At 41.2% G+C, this 20,959-nt stretch overlaps 1 protein-coding gene across 10 annotated transcripts in view; it reads right to left on the bottom strand.

The window, feature by feature from the left end:
• LOC132994505 (microtubule-associated protein 4) overlaps positions 1 to 20,959 on the bottom strand; it is a 125,137-nt gene that overhangs the window by 88,126 nt on the left and 16,052 nt on the right. For 8 of the 10 annotated variants that reach the window (XM_061064883.1, XM_061064882.1, XM_061064881.1 and 5 more), the window contains exons 2-3: positions 6,015 to 6,203; positions 1,272 to 1,328 (exon numbers count right to left, since the gene is read on the bottom strand). In XM_061064883.1, coding sequence (XP_060920866.1) covers positions 1,272 to 1,328; positions 6,015 to 6,201 — 244 coding nt within the window. In that variant the 5' untranslated portion in view covers positions 6,202 to 6,203. The remainder of the gene's footprint in view (positions 1 to 1,271; positions 1,329 to 6,014; positions 6,204 to 20,959) is intronic. The other 2 variants (XM_061064885.1, XM_061064888.1) reach the window with 1 other exon arrangement.

Below are 20,959 nucleotides of genomic sequence, written 5' to 3'. Positions count from 1 at the left end.
GGTACTTTCACTGCAGTTTTAATAAAAGCTCTCTATGGACACACCTCCTTCATCCCCTCACCGCTCTCCACACTTCCCCCGCCCCTCCCTTCCTGTTTCACCAGCAAGTTTCTGATAAGAGTGCTGATAAACATCTTAAAGAGGACATATTATACCCCTGCTGACACAAGTTCAGCTTTTGAGCTTCCATGGCAACTCGTCAGCATGCCCCTTGGGAAAAACATGGCTGCCAGAGAGACAACACAGGGGATTGTTGTTGTTTTTTTTACCAGAATCCCACTGTGACATCACAAGGAGAGCAACTCTGAAACTGAGCATTTTTCTCTGTGTTGTTAGACTTGTGCAGACCACAAACAAAGGACTGGATGGGTTTATTTCACATTTTGTGGGTCAGTAGACACTCAGGTTACATAAATATATGTTCAAAAACCCTGTACTAGTGAATTTTTCACAATATGTCCCCTTTAAACAAGATCATGGGATCAATTCCAAGAGATGATATGCATCTCAGTGTTGATTGGGTAGTGAACTGTTTGTTCTTTGAAAATCTGTCAGTTCTCCTTCAGTTGTACTCTTGCAATAACAATCATTATACCCCAAAAAGAGTGTCGCTGAGTGGGCAGAGCCACATACGAACCTTTACCTGAAAAGCTCATTTACTGGTTAAAAAGAACAGTTTTACACTTTTCAAAGAAAATCACTTAAAGTTGTACATCAATATTGGCCTCTGCAAATGGCTTTCAGTATTCATGGCTAGTTCTCCCTTACTGCCCCACAGCTTTCTTTCTGCTTTTGTAGATAATGCATAATTATACAGAATAACTGTTAGCTGTTAAATGGAAACTTCAAAGCCTCGTTTTAAGTTTATGTAGTCATATAATCTTTAAAGGTTCAAAGAAGAAAGTAGCTACAGAGTATACGTGCATTTTTTGTATTATTATTTGTATTCCTTTTTCTCTCATGTGTTCACATTGAATAGCTGAGAGGGGGAAAAAGAGCAGCCGCCTTGTACTTAGGAGGACATTGAATGGATGTTGGAGAGCAGCTCATATCCTGCTCCTCAAGGACACTGATAGTACTGCACACACACAGATGTGCAAACACTCACTCTCACACGGACAGAAAACCAAACTGAAGAGATGTAGAAGTGAAAATAAAAATTAAAATTGAAAGACAAGAAAAGAAAAGACAAAAAGGCGAGGTGGATGAAAATGACCAGGCGGCCATAGCAGGCTGACTACCAGTAGAGGGAATTATGTGAAATGTCTTACCAGGCTTTTGCACTCCATGTGCTTCTTGCTCTCCATTCTCCAACGCAGTACCCGTGTCTACACACACCAGCACACACACACACACACACACACACACACGGAACACATTACAATATATCTGAGCTCTCATGGCTGAGAGCAGTATGTATTGGCTGAAGGAGTTTATGTTTTCTGACTGCTGAATCACAACACTTTATTTATCTAGTGTGTACGTCAGACACTTTATTTATCTAGTGTGTACCTCAGACACTTTATTTATCTAGTGTGTACATCAGACTCTTTATTTATCTAGTGTGTACATCAGACACTTTATTTATCTAGTGTGTACATGGCATGTATACAAGTACACTCAGGCTCTGATATAAAACATGCACATTGATAGACATGCACTACAACAGATATTTTATTTTTAAATGAAGATCCCTTCTCAGTTGGCCTCTCATTCTACTAACACTTAATATTAAAACACATAAGGTACTGTGCAAGACATGCAAGGTGCCATCTAACCAGTAAAGGTGGGGGCAAAAATGTGCACGATATTTTACGTGGCAATATGTTATCGGTTCATAATCGGGCCAAGTATACATCTTTCTTATCATATTAATAGAAAATATGTTTTGTAAATGTATTGATTGCTGAAGGGCTTACACAATTCAATTTGAAAGATTTGCATCGTTAAAAATCGTTTTACTTTGATCACAGTTTTAGTCAGTATGTGGGCTTGACTCCCATTGTGTAGAAATACAAAGACAGAAGTGACATTAATGATTTCTCCTTTGACAACACGGTTCTTGATTTAGTTTAGTGTAGTGGACATAATATGCAGTGAAAAAAGCTAAACTGCTGAATATTGTGTCACAATCAGCATATCGCGTTTGTCCTTATTACTTCTTAAGTCTGCTCAATTCCCGAATCCCAATCATTTCATTCACGTGACCATTCACAGAAGGTGCTCGGCTGTCCTTGGTTTTCACCCCCACACACACACACACACATCAGAGAGTAAATATTGAACATGTTTACTATTTATGATTTGCAATCGCAGCGGCCACATCGTTCTTCTGAGCAGTTCGGGAAAATCTGGCAAGATAATGGTTAGAAACTTTTTTTTTAAAATGGGGACTTCGTTTAGGATTGTCTGAAGGGGGGGGAATCGCTTGTGTTGTTGTGTGTACCCAGCTTAAGGCTTAACAAAATCCAAAATGTGGACCAGCATTGTCATTATATATAACAAATGTGGTCATTGTTACTATAAATTCAGCATATTTCTTAAGCCCATTTTATATGATTTATGAGACACATTTTCTGATGAGCTGATTGGACATAGGTGTTTATTTATCTTTTGTACCTGTGCAGCTTAGGTTATCATGGTGATCTAAGTGAGACAGCTTTGTACAACTGGAGGTATGTAGGTGGTTGACCCAGTTATCCACCTTTGTGATACAGACACACAGGAATGCATACGAGCACATGCAGCTTCAAAGCCTCAAAACCAAGACTATTCTGCAGCCAATACACACACTAATATACAGTGCATGCACATATTTAAACAGCAACGTGAAGGCAAGAACTCTAGATCCACATGGAGGAACACAAACACAAACAAGGTGTGATGTATTTGTGTCAAAGGAAAAAAGCAGGACACAAATACTTAAATAACAAAGGCACAGGACACTCATCGAAGACACAGAGGTCATTCAGAGTGCATGTTACATGTGCATCAATGCACAAATCAACAACTCTGTAAAAAAGAAAAAAGAAAAGGGGGCCCTCCTCCGTCTGGCTCTCCTGCTGACAGGGGACAATAATTTGTGGCCTGCCTGCCTCGCCCTCGCTGTTTGGCACTCTGCGTGTCAGCATGTCTGAGTTTTTCCCAAATGCACACAGCGTGCCACAGTTGATCACTGGCAGCACCACCCACGGCCCGTCCTCCAGCAGCCTGTCACTGAAGAGTGCCCACATGCAGTCTGACTGTCTGACCAGAGTGTCTGGGTTACCAAAACAGGCCCGAGAGCTGAGTCAGGCCCGGTAATATGTCACTTTCTCTTATCTGCTTTTTCACTCTGCTGTTTATCTATCTGCTTATTTACCTACACACATACCTCACAGTGGCCATGTCCCTAAATCTACCTACAACTCTGCAGTGAGAATAAATTTCACTCTAACGGTCTTTGACTGATAAACACACCTTGTGTTTTTGAGTCTTTGTTGGGCTTTTAACAGAGAAGTGAAAATATAAATATACTTATTAATATCCAGATTCTGTTCATAAAACTGTTCTGTGCAAAATCAGCTTGGTATAAGTTAAAAATCCTCTGATGCAGTGCTATTGATTATTAAAAAAAACTGTCATCAAAAGGTCATGTCTGATCCGTCACAAAGAGTAATACTTTTGCATGCTTCACATTCTCGAAGCTATCTGTGAAAAACAAAAGATATCTAAACTTTTCTTCCGTGAATGAAAACATTTTTCAGTTCTGAAACATCTGGAACAGCATAATCAGTTTGACACAAACCTTTTTTGAGAGTCATGACACTCTTGGTTCTTTTGCATTTCTTCTTTTGCGTGCCATGTTGTGACAGCTCTGTTATGTATCATCTAAAGAGTCATGACCTGGACTTTTATAAGCAGACAGGTTGGACGAGGACACATGAACCTCAGGAATAAAACCATCAGCATCTTTGCTGGAGCAGGCGAGGGCAATTGGACAGGGGCCAACTGCTTTGAGTTGGCATAGATTATCGTGCCAAGTTCCCAAATTGTACTGCTTTGGCTGGGATATTTAAAGCAGCGACCGCCATGCCTGTTTATCTTTGGGCTACTATGTCCCCCTGCAGCTGAATGGCAACCCAGCAGATCCAAAATGGCAGCCAGTATCCAGCGGTGCCTGATACTATCAGTCACTCAGGAGCAGCTGCAGCTCATGTTGCATAAGGCAGATTGTCAAACCCTGAACAACAATTATAAAGTTCTTCAGGAAATTTTAGGTCAACAGGGTGCAATACTGCTTTAAGAGTTAAGGGTGGTGGAATAAACTCAGGTTTGAGTGACACATGAGATGAAGTGTTGTTAATCTTGAAGCTAATTCCACTTGAACCTGAATAATCCAATAATCTTAAAACAAGGACTCAATAATTAGCCTGAATGGTCTGCAAGTGCACAGCTTTTTTAGCATCAGTAAATTCATTCATTTACTGTGTCTCTGATAGATTTCATTTTCATTTTTTTCTGTTATCAAGCAGACAAAACACTATATCGTAGGAGGTATGGGATGGGCTTGACTGTGGAATGCAGTTAAAGGTCACATATTATCCTCCTTTTTAACCAGTTTAAATAAGACTCAGAGCTCACCAAAACATGTCTGTGAATCTTCTTGTTATAAATCCTCTCTGATCATGTATTTGATCATGTCTATAAACCCCTCTATTTCAGCCCTGCTCAGAACAGGCTGTTTCTGTGTCTGTACCTTTACATGCAAATGAGCTGTCTCTGACCACACCCCCTCTCTGGAAGGGCTTGAGTGGTTCAGGGTTTCTTGCACCATGCCCTATTATTTACAGTGAGAAGGCAGACTCAGAGGGCAGAACAAATGCCTAGCTGAGGGAGTGTCACCTACCAAGTGGAGGGGTTACTGCCCTTTGTGATGTCACAAAGGGCAGTAGAGCCCGGGGCGACAGTACCTCGGTCGGGAACCGGAATGTCGTCGGTTCAAGTCCCAGTGCGGACCAAAATCTGGAAGTTGGTCTGCTAGCTGGAGAGGTGACAGGGCACTTCCCGAGCACTGCCGAGGTGCCCTTGAGCAAGGCACCGAACCCCCAACAGCTCTGGGGCGCTCTCTGCTTAGCAGCTTGTAGCAGCCCCACTCTGACATCTCTCCACTAATGCATGTCCACTGGTTCTGTTTGTGCATGTGTGTGATTCGGGCCTATGTGTGTGAGAAGCATGTCCCTATAAAAATAACAGAGTGTAAACCCGAATTTCCCTCAGGGATTAATAAAGGATATCAAAGGGAAAATCCAAACGGCCTGTTAGAGCACACATTTTCTGAAAAGTGGAGCAGGCAAAAGAGAGAGAGGATGGACTTTTATCATAATTGGGGGTTTGTAGACGGACTAGGGACAACGTTTTGGAACAACATGGTGAAGTGTATTTTGAATAATATGTGACCTTTAAAGCTGCAGACAAAGCTCATGGTTGGTTGAAGTAGCAGTGTTTCCCCTATTTTTTTTTAAGATTTATTTTTGGGCTTTTTGTGCCTTTATTGTAGGGATAGGATAGTGGATAGAGTCGGAAATCAGGGAAAGAAGTCATTTAAGGATACCTTTCTGATAGAAAAGGACATCTGTCATTAAAAGTAACGCATGAACACCAAGAGTCCTTCAAGTGTTTGTGTCGCCTTGTCCCCACCCCCCAATGCTTTAAACCTAGAGGAAACACTGAGTAGCAATTATTTTATCAACTTTTCAAAGGCACCCCAAGACTCTAAGGCTCAGTGCAGTTTATTTTGTCTGTTCACCTATAGTGCACTAAATATGGAAACAACTGTTCTTATATAAATCATTTGAAAGTGATTTCTGTAGCACAGATTAAGGTCCATTCAACAGTGGGAATTCTATTTTATATCTCAGTTCTGTCACTGTGTCCTCGTTATGTATATAAGAGCTGAACAGAAGAGAGTAACGGGTAGGAATGTCATTTCTACATATCCTATTCTCCACTGGGCTCCATCATAAGAGTCTCACCTGCCCTGGGGTCATCGTTGTCCAGTAGGGGGATGTAGTCCGTCTTTCCCACCGTCTCCCCGATCTGGTCATCAAAGGTCTCGGCCTCCAGCTGGGCCACAAAATCCCGCTCCACCAGGCTCTCAGGGCCCTGCTGGGGAACGCTGTCAGTCAGCGCATCACTCAGACTCAGGTCTAACTCCGCCATGGCTGCACACAAACACAGACATAAGGATGAACAACGTCAGTATCTTTTTTTAATGTTGTTGTCCATCTCTCAAACAAAGAGTCAATAAGATATCATACATGAAGAACAATCCAAAACATAGTTACCATACCATTTTTTCCAGATCAAAATGAGTGCACTTTAAAGAGGATGCGTTTAGATTTAGTATCATCATATGAACTTGCAAGGTTGTGAGAAGACCTGGATTTCAAACTTAGACTTGGCACATTTTCTAAATTGCACAAGTCTTTTGGCAATGTTGTGGAACTAATATGTGCAAATTGGACAGTGCTCTGTCTCTCTCTCTTTCTTTTCTCTCCTGGAGACAGCTTTTGGTCAAAACTACGACTGAAGATCTGTAGATTTTTTTAGGGTTTCAGTACTTCTCGATTCCATCAATCATTTCAGAGCTGTATCATTTTAAAACAAGTGGCACCAAAAAGCATCGAAAGGGGGAGCCGGAGAGCCTAGAGGTTATGTCCCGTGCCCCATGTACAGAGGCTGAAGTCCTCGTTGCAGCGGCCGCTTGTTCAAATCCGACTTCAGCTCTTTGCTGCATGTCATCCCACACTCTCTATTCCCAGCCTTTCCTTCCTCTCCTTAGCTGTCCTATCCAAAAATGGCCCACAAATAACTTTAAAGAGTATCCAATGTCTAACAGAAGGAGCAATACCTGTATTAGTGAGAGTTATTTAAAGACACCTGTATGTCTAAAATACACTTTCATTTATTTAAGGAAAAGTGTAATGATGTCCGAAGAAGTAATTCATTTAAAATAATTGTGGGAAACTTTATATTCTCTTATCTTACATGCTGAACAACAGTCACAAAATAAGCGACAGAAACAATGCTGATATGTAACCAAGAATGTGTCTGGAAAAAAAAGAGTCTTATTTTGAAGGTATTTTTATCTAATTCTAGCTTCAACTTCATATATAACTGTGATCTTTATGGATTTACGGTTTAAATTTCAGGGGGGGAAATGCAACAAAGAGACAGTGCCTGCAGTTCCAGAGATGATGTTAGTGTTAACCCGACTATGGCAAATTGTAAACCGAAGGAAATGAAACAGAGGCTGACATGATAAAGATAAAAGAAGTGTAAAGCTAAGCTGGGGAGGAAATAATCAAATGAGAGATAGAAATGGAGAGAAGCAGTTAAAAGAGAAGGACTTGGAAATTCCCTTTAAATCCAAAGCTTATGCAATGACAACAGCAAAACAAAATAACAGCCTATTGCATCATAGCCCCCTGAGAAGTCTTATGTGACAAGAAAGATGCACAAAATGACTAAATGTGGATGCTGTCGGCGATGAGGGAGAAATCTGATGTGAACTGAAAAAAATGTGCGCAGTAAAAAGCCCAGGATCAAAGACCCTGTGATGACAGGCATTCATCCTGCTAGAGCTGCCCTGAGAAAGACAGACTGCATCTGGATGAACCCACTGGCCCCCCCGACCTCTGACATTAACTAAGCAAATGACTGTTTCACTGATTATAATACCACTATCAACCACAAGGAGGCACAGTTTCAGATGGGAATATATAGAGTGACAGAAATGCATGACTTGGTAGAGCACAGAAGCACAATCTGTACCTAAACATGGACACACACACACACACACACACACACACACACACACACACACACACACACACACACACACACACACACACACACACACACACACACACACACACACACACACACACACACACACACACACACACACACACTCACACACAAACAGACACACACACACACAAACAGACACACAAACAGACACACACACATGCAGACACCAGAGCCAAGCAGTCATCAGCTCATCCGGGAGTTCAGCTGACCAATGACCAGCGGGGGGGGGAATTTGCAGAGTCATGTTGTGTCATCCCCCGTCTATAATGCCAGATTATCTCTGGTGGGGGTGGCAGCCAGCCTTTCTCTGCTCGGTTTATCGGTCTCATCTCCATCTTTACAAAACATCAACAAAAACATGTCTTCACTTTCTGCTGAACTTCCCTTTCTGATGTTGTTAAAACTGTCTGATCCAGTTTTTACAGTTTCCTTTCTACCTGGCTGCATTACCTTATTCATGGTGATGTAAATCACCGAGCTACATTCATTTGATGGCAGTTTCACACCACAAACAAATCACATTAAAAGGCTGCAAAGGAGACATTTTGGACTGTTCTTTTTGGTTTTTTGAGATCAGTTCCTCAAACATCAAAAATAACTCCACAGCCCCCTCTGCTGGATCATCTATTCATTACCTTACAGTAAACTACATGTGAACTTCATAATTGGCCAAAAGCTGCTTTATTGTACTTTAGGTCTGAGGCTGTCTTTCATCTTTTGCAAGTCGTCTTAGTTGAACTTTAAATGAGATGTTAATGCTGCAGCTTTACATTTTGAAATGAAACCTGTGCTGGGAAAGTCCCAATTTAGATTAAACCTGACAATGCCCCCCTTTCACAAAGTCAAGGTTTTCCCTATCTAGCGTGGAAGTGCTTTACTGGCCTGCACAGAGCCCTGATCTCAGCCTATATTAACCATTATTTATCGCCTGATGTTATTTCAAAGTTTCAGACTTCAGAAGTTACAGCCCTTCCCCAGGGCTAAGGTCCACATGCCTGCGCTGAATGTGATTATGCATTGTTCCGGTTCATATGCCAGTTGAACCTCACACAGCCAACATACAACTATATCGCCATTTTCTCACTCAAAATACTGCCAAACCTCGGTGCTCCTACCAGATGCTATCCAATTACTGTTCTTGTTTACATCTTGGTTGTAGAGGAGGGAGAGAAGGCCACTTGACCAGAGCTACAGCCCTAGCTAGTGGCGGGAGGCTGTGTTGCAGTTTGAGCATAAAGTTTGACCTGCATTGAAGGCCAATATATGAATAATTAGCCTACTTTAACCCACTAGTAATACTAGTACTCGTGGACGTTCAAACGTTTAGATGGCGTTTAATCGTTTAGTCAGCTCATCCCTGCCTCGGTCGGAACACATACCTAGTTGATACTGATGGACACTTTACTTAGCAGCCACTGCCATCAGTGTGTGAATGTGGTGTGAATGGGTCAGTGTGACATGCAGTGTAAAATAGCTTTGAGTAGTAAGAAGAAGACTAGAAAAAGGCTATAAAACTTCAAGTGTATTTTCCATGTCTAAAAACGTTTTTCTTTATCTTGTTCCAAAAGCTAAATAGGTTGAGTGGAGGGTTGTTTTATTCCCTTATAGGTCAATCACATTGTATTTATTGATCTCTTAATAGCCCCTATTAACCAAACAGTTCATCAACTGGAAGAGCAGTCAACCAATCAATCACACAGTCGCATAGCAGTATGTCATACAGTTAGTCAGAATAAATCTATCCAACATGAAATCTTACAGAGTTTTACAAACTGCTCATACAGTTAATACTGAGTGTTTTCTGAGGCAGGTACATAAATAAACTAAACGCAGGCGTGCTCATTACACTAAAGAGCCCCTACTGCTGAGAGTAGGGTGTGTCCCAGGAACACTGCAGCCTACCGCCTCAACCACAAAGCCATGCTGGTGAGGAAACACTGCCCCACTTTCCATATTTAACCCCACAGCACGAGTGTGTGTGTGTGTGTGTGTGTGTGTGTGTGTGTGTGTGTGTGTGTGTGTGTGTGAGTATTTGGTATACAGTATGTCATCTGTGCCAGCTGCAGAGTGCAGCAGGGTGATTCATGCCACCAAACATACCAACTGATACGATTTAAAAACAGCCATCTCAACACTGAGTTGCTGAACTACAGCTGGTCCCCTCATGACCACATGAGCTGAAACTTTTCATTAGCCTGGGTCACACAGAGGGATGGTTTTTTTTTTTTTTTTGGTTTTTTTTCAAACCCAGGATGAGAAAGTCTTGACCCCAGCAAAATGCCATCGTTAGAGCTCCTGTTTTTCACATCCTGCTCACAAGTTTGGTGTGTCCACTCGGAAATAATCTGTATTCAACAAAGGAAGGAAATCCACAGAAGAGGCAGTTTCCATTGTGTTGTTTGCCAACAAATGCCTCAGAGTGTGTGATGGTATGTGTGGATTAACCATGTGCATTTGTGTCTGTCTGTGTGTGTGCGTGTGTGTGTGTGTGTGAGGGAGAGAGCCTGTTCGTGTGCTCATGGAAGGTTGGGTGTGTGTGTGTGTGTGTGTGTGTGTGTGTGTGTGTGTGTCCTCCGGCTGCTAAAAAAGCAGAGGTGAAGGTTAAGCCTCTTTATAATCAGCCTAACCACATTACTGGTGTATGTAAACAATGAAGCACAAAACAGAATGACAGTGCGGCAAAAAATGATTCAAGTAATTATATTCAAGTGTAACAAGGACAAACAGTGTTGTCATAGAAGTGTTTACATATAATTGGCCACTCATTGTAATAACCCTTAATGACTGCTGAGACAAGTTAAACTAAAACCTTTAATGCTTACAAATCTGAAGATCCCAAACTTAAGAAGCTGCAGCTACTTAAAGGTATAATATGGCACTTTCAGAGTCTCCCAAACCAAAATAAAGCTGTCCTTTGAGTGCACTCCCTCCCCTCCTACCCACACCTCCCTTAGTGTTCAGACTGAGGGCAGCCGTTTCAACAGCTGATGTCCATTCAGATATGCAGCCCAAAGATGATTCGATTATTCCTTTGAGGTGTTTTATACCAAAACAAAAGTATTACATTGGTCTGGAGAGCCTGCTCGTTCTCCTTGATGTGTACTCTGCCATTATGCTTCTACTACAGACTCCACTTAAAGTCCCTGAGTGGCTGGGGCCGTGTCTCTTCCCCATGTGGAGGCAGGGCTAAAGGTTGGAGAGGGAGGCATGAATGAAACATGTCTGAGCCTCTAAGCAAAACATAAACAATCTGAATGAAGCTCCATTCCCGTCCTGAATGACCACAGAGCCCAAAAACAACAAGCCAAGAGGAAGTTTGAATTCACTACTTTTTAGAAAGGCATAGGGGCAGCAGTAGCTCAGTCTGTAGGGACTTGGGTTGGGAATCGGAGGGTCACCGGTTCAAGTCCCGGCACGGACCAAGTCCGGAAATTGGCCTGGTAGCTGGAGAGGTGCCAGTCCACTTCCTGAGCACTGCTGAGGTGCCCTTGAGCAAGGCACCTAACCCCCCCCCCACCAGCCCAGGAGCGCCCGCCGTGGGCAGCCCCCTCACTCTGAGACCTCTCCATTAATACATGTCCATAGGATCCTGTTTGTGCATGTGTGTGTATTTCAGCCTATGTTTGTGTAGCATGTTAACTAGACAGAGTGTAAAAACGAATTTCCCCTCGCGGGATCAATAAAGTATTAATTATAATTATTAGTTACCGATATATTTAGTTAGGATACATATTAGTGTGTCTGTGCATGTGGATAAGATGAGCAGATTAAAGTTGTTTGGTGCAAAGACTAAATTAATTTAGAGTGAAAAACACATCCTTGCCCCATCTCCCCTCCGCCCAGGTATCGCGTCATTCTGTGTGAAACACTGCATGTGCTATATTCATGTTTAAAATGTTGCATATTAATGTCAAGGTTAGCTTCGCACACTGACAAGACAGAGTGCTTCAGAGCTTTAAAAACCTGGAGGCCTGACTTCAGAGTTGTTTTTTTGTTTTTTTTGGGTTTTTTTTAACAAGAAGGTAATTAATGTGTGTTAAAAATTTAGGAGCAGGAATGAAGACAGCCCTTTGCAACAGCATTTACACCCAACAGCAGGCTGCGATAGCTACTAGGGCAACACAATAAATCACAATTTCAATCATTTAAAAAATAATAATATGATCATTAGCAATAAACAGTTAAACACACTGCAAAAGTCTGAATGTATTGCAATACAATGTATTTTGTATGCATGGTACTTTCACACTTGCATGCATACATGCATATATTTAACCTCTGTGGCAGAGTGGGGATGATGATGGGGATGCTTAAAGTTGAAGCTCAAATTAGCTACAGGATGACATACCATCATATTAATTGTTGGCCGTTTCCATTAGTGGTGGGAAAAAATGCTTTGTGGATTTATTTTGGATTCAGCAGGGACATGTTGCAAACTCAGGTACTGTGTAAAGAACAGCAGCCAGATAGACATGTTACATATAGCAAAAGAATAAAGTTTTATTAAGATGTTAATGTGTTTTTATCATTGCGAGCAAATTATCAGAATGTTGAACAATTAATCATCTATCACATATTTTCTTATATCATGCAGGCCTAGAAGATATGTGTGAAATTGACAAACTAGTTTATATTAAATAAAAAGGCTTAATATATATTTATTATATATTAAGGAAAAGTTTAGGAGACAAAGCCTTCCATATTTTTCTAACTTAGACGAGGTCGAGAGTGGTGTTCCTTGCTTCAACAGTTAAATACTTTTTTTTAAACTGACAACAATTATCAGTCCAGTGTAGTTCTTTATTTCAACATGTTGGAGGCTAAGCTTCAATGTCTGATAGAAGATGAGTGAGTCCCCATGGAAGTGAACTGACAGATGGAGAGAACTGAGGGGAGTGTGTGAGGTTTTCTATAAGCTCAACCTTGGCAGGACATCAGCACGGCTCCTATAGCGGTCGCCATGGTGATGACGTGTGACATAACACAGAAGGTCTAATCCCAAAAATCACTGCGTATTTTGTCCTGTCCTTTTAATATATGACAACATAACGTAGTGTTGTGTAATGTCGATTAATCCCCGGGAAGCATGAAGGGTCAGGAGCCTTGGAGCTTGGTGCTCAAGGGCCCTTCGGATTCTCTCTGAAATGCTGCTACTACTTCTGCTGCTGCTGCTGCTGTTACCATGTCTATGTCTTAGTATAAATAATGACCTCTATCTGATCTCAACTTCCTTGGTTAAACATTCAATAAAAGCTTGTATTGTGTTAGTTAAATGATAAGATGTTTACTCTTCATAAATGATTAACCCCATATCATAAAGGCGAATATTCCAAAGGAAATACTCTGCATTTTGGTTTCAATGTGTCTTGTACACATAAAAGAAGTCAACCTGTGAAGAACATTTGCAGGTTCAATTTCCCTGCAAACACCAGAACACTAAACGCAGTGGGTTTTAAGATTTTGTCTTTCCAAACTGTGCCTTGGAGCAAAACACTGCAGCAACAAGTGCTCCAGGCTACTTTAAATATTACAGAAATATGAAAAGACAAATGTTTCTTCCTTTGGTGTGACATGACTTTTACTCCCCCCCCCCCTTCTGGAAGTCTGTTACAGGCCAGTCTGCTGTTAGGGGTCATTTTTAACGAAACCAGTCAGCAAACTGTATTTTTCTTTTTTTAAAGTGTATGTCCGCCCGCCTCTAGCTGCATTAACTCTGTTACTAAAAGGCTTCGGTAAGTGCATTGGAGTGTTCACTGTTCAAGGACAATAAGGCCATAAAACAAACTGCCAGCAGTTTGTTTTCACTGCATTACAACCACGGACCTGTCATTATGAGAGTCACATGGACAGAGAGCTGAGGGAAACAATGACCTCACTGGGGCCCTCAAAGCTAAATGAAGTCACTCGTTGGGAAATGGGCGGGGTCCTCATCGCTGAAAGTTTCATCATTGTCTATTGATTGATGTAGGATTTTGCCTCTGACTGATGGATCAAATAATACAGAGAGAAAAAACGTGAAATAAAACGTGTTTGCAGAGATATTCCAAGAATGAGACAGAAATAGATAATAAAAATACATCATAGTATCTTGTCAATTAATCTCTGACATCTTGGGTGAAAACGGCATCACTTAATAAATGTATGCAATAAGACACCTGTGTGAAATTGTGTTATAATTAGTAAATCAATTACTGAGAAAAGACAAAAATCATATCAGATCATCCTGAGTGCATGATTTAAGGAGAGTCCCTTCAAGCTTCACTGAAAAATCACAATCACAATGCTGGAGTGAACAGGCAGACAGCACCAAAACACAGTGGTGATTCCATAGACCACTGGGGCACGCCAACCGGGGTTAAGCAGGTCAATGAGATTGAAAGCTATCAGATGGGGTCCCCTCAAGGAGGTTTCCTACTGTCATTGCAAAAATCTGCACATTACGGGTCGCTGCTTTAGTTTAAATTGTGTCAGCCCTATGGGGCCCCCTACTGGTCTGGGGCCCCAAGCAGTTGCCTACCTTGCCTGTTGACAAGCAGCGCCTCTGCCAAAACATAATGCCTCCACTGATAATAGGTATATTAGAATTAAATTTAAAAAGATACACGCACATGGGGCGCTGGTGGCGCAGAGGTTAGTGCGCGCGCTACGTATGGAGGCTGTAGTCTTCCAAGCAGGCGGCCCAGGTTCAAGTCCAGTCTGTGGCTCCTTTCCCGCATGTCATTCCCCACTCTCTCTCTCTCTCCCTGATTTAAGACTCTATCCACTGTCCTATCTCTACAATAAAGGTACAAAAGCCCCCCAAAAAAATATGCACCACAGAGATGGTGTCAGGCAGTACTTGTTCAGTTGTTTTACGTTCTTAGCAGAGCTTCAGTGCTTTAACTTTTATGCACATTTTAAGGCCTGCAGTAAAAGGGCATTTGCATCATGCCATGAGTACACTCAAAGTACTCAAACAGGTGGAACTATGGGTGTTGTATGTAATATGTATTCATGTAGACAGCTTCAACATGGTCTGATGGAAAAAAAAAGAAGTGTACAGAGTGGAGAGCTCACCTCTGATGTCACTTTCTAATAGAGGTGGGACACTTCCTCTAAATACATGGCCCACTCAATTGCAACGCATTAGGGTTTGTGTGTGTGTGTGTGTGTGTATGTGGGTGTGTGTGTGTGAGAGAGAGAGAGAAAGAGAGAGAGAGAGAGAGAGAGAGAGAGAGAGCTGCTGCTTGAGTGAGTTTTATGGCTCTGTGGTCGTTGCTACAGCCACTTCCTCTTACAGTAAGTGTCACAGACACAAGCAAAAAAAAGGAGAAGCATTGAAAATGTCTAATGTTCAATGCAATATGTAGAAATTTACTTTTTTTTTAAAGTGTTTATTGCTCTAAAATACTAAAAGTTCCTGAAATAACAGACACAAGTCATGAATTTTAATGTTCCCTCATGCATGTATTTTGAGCTATTTCCCCTTTTTCTCTCTACAGCCACACTTCTGTTTTTTTGTTGTTGTACCAGATGATATACAGAGACAGCTGACGAGGGACTTCGAGCTCACACTTAATAGTCTCGCTCTTTCTCACTCTCAAACACACACACGTACAAATGAGACCTGCTCATGCACAACCATACTTAACGTTTTCCATGGTCCTTTGCACCCTAACTGAAGATCAAATGTATTCACTGCTGGTGCAACAGGCCACAGGCAATTTTATCTTATTAGCTTCCTTGAGCCACAGCAGGTGTCAAATAATCCATATATGAAAGAATTCATCTGCAAACCATTTCTCACAGTACTGTGGACTGTCATCCTTCTCTTAGAGGCCCCTGCTTGACCAGTTTGGACACACTGGTCTGATTTCTTTCTGCATAACCAAGCAAAACTGTCCTACTTTGTACTTGGTTTATGTTCTTGACATGTAGTGTTACTTCTACTTCAGTTACAGAGCACTCACTAAATCTTGGGATCAGTGGCAGCTGGTGCATTATTCAGGGGCTAACACATATTGCCAATTTACTTTGACGGGCTAACAGCATTAGCATCGCATGAATGATCTATTTTTCTTCAAGAAAATCGTTTGTTTCTTAAGTTAAGAGATGATAATAATTTCTTAGTGGCTCTACACTGTGTAATGCTACAGTTGTGTTATTGGTCTCTCACTTACTTACTGTAGCTAAAGGACAGGAGTGACAGTTGTAATGTGCAGTTATATGAACGGCAGTGTGTTAATACAGTTAAATAGAAAAAACCTGGGAACATGTCATCCAATCACAGTAGAGGAAAAACCGAACTATACCAATTCGCTGTCAAGGTAAGTGGGAGTGTCCTCTAGGAATACTCAGACAAACCAACAAAGGAGAAGCCTCGGGTCACCTGACTTGCAAAAGTTTAAGGACTTATGCAGGACTGATTCTTCCATTTGGTTGCCGCCTTGTAACCAGGAAGTATTCACATGTAAAAAAAAAAAAAAGTACTAGTTCTAGTCTAAATCGTACTAGTTCATTTCTCACTACCCGCTTCAGCTTGGGGCCACACGCTGTCATTGATCATACACAATTTACTGCAAAGGCACACCATGCCTTTGTCTAGAAAAGGCAGACTCTTGAAGGAAAAGAATCATTACTCACATGAGCGCTCACATTTACACACATCATGACCCTCCCTCACTTAGTTTACATGAAAGAAAAAGGGGGGCAGGGAGGCGAGAGACTCTGTTATCTGATACCTGTCCACACCCTGTAAATCACAACTCCAAGTGCACCCACAGGGCGAACCTCCATCCTGTCATGTTGAGGTGGCATCTCATAAAACCTCCTAACCAGACGCCCTTATGTAAACTGTAACAATTTACGGCAGTGGGCAGACTGTTTAGTGATAATCTAACGTGAAAATGTCAGACAATTAAGTAGGAAATCCCTTATAATGGCCTTTTTTTGTATTGTGTGTGCGAATACATATGTGTATGTGTGAGTATTTGTGTGTATTGGGTTCTGAAAGGGGTCCCCCTGTCCAGCTGCCATCGCACTAATCTGACTGAGATTCTATCGTTCACATTCCTGGCGGGCCTTTGGGTGAATGTCACCAAGCCGCACAAACACAGCACTTTGTCAATACACCCTGATACAAACAGACACACACTGAGTGTCCGGAAACAAATGTGTTCAGGTTTCAGCCCATATAACATACCTCAAAAACAAAAACAAAACACCACCTGTTATAGAGCCTGACAGACTGATACACTGACATCACTGGAATTATGGTCCAATTTTACAACCTTGCTGATGAATATCTACTATATCTACTCGTTTTAGACATGTATATTTTGTATTTTAAGTTAAGTTTAAGCTTTAAGTTGTATTTAAATTGACACTTTATATTTGAGCTTTAAAATATTTCGTCTACCTGCACTGTTGTTCATTTACTGCTCTGTGTGCCTTTGAATTGCCCCACAGGGACAAATAAAGTTTTTTTGAATTGAATTGAAAGATGTATATCTTAAGTACAAGTATATCATTTCCACAAGTCTTGGATAACTGCATTTGAGCCATCAATGCAATAAATGTGTATATATAAAACTATATAGCTTTACAGAAACAACGATATCAGTCAATATATCAGTATTGGATTTTTTCTCTCCACAATATCAGTATCGGTCCCAAAAATCCCCTATCGCTCAGGCCCTAAATAGAAGCTGGGACTCTGTCCATGACTGAACTGTAATCAGTCAATCCAATTTTTTAATTCAGCCCAGTCCATGCTTGTCTACCTTCTTACCTGCGGACCTGCAGGCGGTCTACTAGAGCACACATTACAAATGAGCGGTGTTTTTTTTAAAGCTTAAGCTAGTGAGCTGTTTGCACAAGAACAGCAGAGAAAGGTAGTTTGACACTGTTGACTATATGACATGATTACACTTCATTTCTAACACTCTGTAGTGGACTCATCCTGCAGTGAGGCAGTGAACAAACGTGTTTGTTGGGAGTGTTATCAAAGAAGTTCCAAGCCAGCTTTTAGGAAAGTAAACAGCTATTTTGTTTTTTTAATCTTCAGAATACATTTGGCTATTGTACAGAACCCCTGTTGTCCAAAGAATCTTGTGCACGCAAGATAATTATGTTGTCACACAAGACATTTTTGGAACTTCAGGGGCGCTGTACGATTGTCTTTGCCTAACACATGTTTTTAGTTTCTTTTTGGATCTGAGTGCACGGCGGATGCTATGAAAACGTCATCTGAACACTTTTTTAAAAACCAAGAATAATTCTGTTATCTGTGGATCATTTCTGTGAAAACGTGGCCTGAGTCAAACCCAGGCCAATGTGGAGGGATGCAGGTTCTATCAAAACATACTAATTCAAGCAAGTAACAACAACCAACCAGTACTTGGATTCTATAGTTTTCCCAACAAAGAATTTCATCTAGCTGCAGAACACCAGATTTAACTTTTGAAGCCTCTAACTTGACATCATTCATTTAAAAACATCCTTCTAATCTGTTCTACTGTAGAGAGATCACACCTAAGCCCTCGGCAAAATCACTGCTTGTGCTAACAGCGTGTCTCTGTTTACAGAGAGCTGTAAAACCTGCAAGAGAAAAATGTGAAGCAGCTCTTCACATGTCAAGCACTGCATTAGAAGTGAGGCTAGAAGTCTTTATAATGCTGTCAGATGGGAAAAGTCAACACATTCATTTCTTTCCCCATATTATTTAAAACATGTAGTTGACAGTTTTGTAACTTCACCACAAACAAAAATGACCTTCACAGAAATCCCTGTATGTAGTGGAGGTTTCCATCTGGCATGAAATTACATATTTTCATACCGTTTTTATAAGCATTTAACATTAAGAGACCAACCATAAGCAGTCCAGAAAGTGAAGGCAACACCATTTTGGAATGATTGCTGATAATAAAAAAGCATTTCTGACACACCTACAATAAACACACACCTACACACACACACCCAATAGCAAGCAAGATACATGATCTCTGACACCTCTGCACATCTGATATTAATACAAACTATCACATAAACATCTTCTCCAATTTCACATGTCAAACCACCAGCCTGTAACTGAGGTCATGATTAAGTGACATTGGAACCTTGTGGAAACTCACTGTCTTACGCACGCACACACACACACACACACACACACACACACACACACACACACACACACACACACACACACACACACACACACACACACACACACACACACACACACACACACACACACACACACACACACACACACACACACACACACACACACACACACACACACACACACACAATAACGTAAAAACACACGTTAAGAATCTGGTGGCATGTTCACCATCAGGCTCTGCGACTATTGTCATTACGCTTCAATGATAAGAAGTTAGTGAGAGAAAGAGGAGGCAAAGAATGAGACAAACAGAAGCAGCCCCACTGGACTCCAGTTTGTTATTAAATAGAGGGAGCGGTCTGAAGTCACAGGGCGGAAGCTGTTTGTGTGCTACAGATAAAAAGACAAACAGCCAGTGTGATATAATTAGTCTCAGGAGGCGTGCAGGTGCAGCTCATTTTTTATTATGTTTAAGCACTGGCAACTTCTTTGAGTTTAAATGAAAGTCTAAATCACCTGTGGCTGTCTGGTGGAAGATCTAAATCTACAGTATATTGCTGTTCCCTGTTGAAGGAATTGTATAACAAATTTGAATGTATGAACTGAAGCCTGGCTCAGACTACAGAAGTCCTAAAATCCTACTTGATTTTGAATTCAGGTAGCATCACACACATAGCGATGATCTTAAAAGATATCTCCATAATCTCAAGCATGCACACACTACAGAATATGAAGATCACGTCACATCACATACTACAGGATTTTATTACGATTATGGTGCCCGGCGGTGGAACGCACCACCTCATGTGACCTTGTGTAAACAATGGCGTCAGCGGTACTTTGTAGTGACAAAGTTCATTTACGATATCTGCAATTGTTCTTGCATTCCATATATCAAATTAATTCTAGATATCTAAAATGCACATCTTACTAGTCAAAATTAAATTATTCATATTTTGACCTGGAATTGTTGCATTTAAAAATGTAATTACAGATATCAAAAATTGCATTTCAGATATCTGGATTAGAATAAAGGAAGTCATTATAAAAAGTTGTGACAGCCTGATATTAGTTAGAAAAGCTCCTAAAGCCCCTAAAAAGCATGAATGATGCCCTCCGGGGGGATTAAACAGGAAGTCTAATACAGGTGATGCCTTCTATTTGAGAATGGCTTAGTGTATTTATGCATCCACCTGCACCAGCAGGCCATTAAGTGTGACAACATTTTTAGCCGAGGGGTCAGAGTCTCATTTTTATACACCTTAACTACACGGTGCTCTGTGGATTTATAACACATTCACTTTGTTCCAGCAAGCTGCTCCATGTCCTTGATTGGATGCACAGCAGTCATGTAACGCTCTGCACTGATAATGACCTAATGCCCAGGTACCTCAGGTTAGTCTGCAGCTTTAACCCCAACCCTTCAAATGGCATGCACCTTACTTGAAATGCTGCTTGCAACAACATTGAACAGGATGTTGTTGACTTGTTCCTGTTCCTGTACAGGGCAGGAACAAGTCAAACACAAATAGGTGAGCACTTATAGATCTTGTCCTGCACTAGGTAGCATGAAAGGCAAGCATGGAGAAGCTACACTACATCACTGACTACACACTTAGTCTGATCTCATTCCCAAGTCGTCAAATACTTACACGTTGTCACTTTACTCTCATACAGATGCAAAGTCTGAAGGAGATGCACTATCCATGATTGCTGCTACTGTAGGTCTTCCGCCTATTAGAAGATCGGGAGTTTAATGGCTATCTAAACCATGTTTTTTGTTGTTGCTTAATTGCATTTAAATTACAATTGTTTCCCATGTGGCCATCAAGATGTAAAATATGTGAATTCGTAAGTTTATTGTTGGGTTAGCGGGCAAATTCAAAGTGGTTAAATGTGTCTGAGTGAAGGCCCGATGCAGAGTTAAGAACAGTCGCTGCTGACTACACTGTGTGCTCTGTAGGACATAGATAGGCTAGAAATAGGTGGCTCACTAATGTG

This window comes from Labrus mixtus, chromosome 19, assembly GCF_963584025.1.
Source record: "Labrus mixtus chromosome 19, fLabMix1.1, whole genome shotgun sequence".
NCBI lineage: Eukaryota > Metazoa > Chordata > Actinopteri > Labriformes > Labridae > Labrus > Labrus mixtus.
The sequence above is the reverse complement of the archived record's forward strand: the minus strand, read 5'-3'. Positions and strand labels throughout refer to the sequence as shown.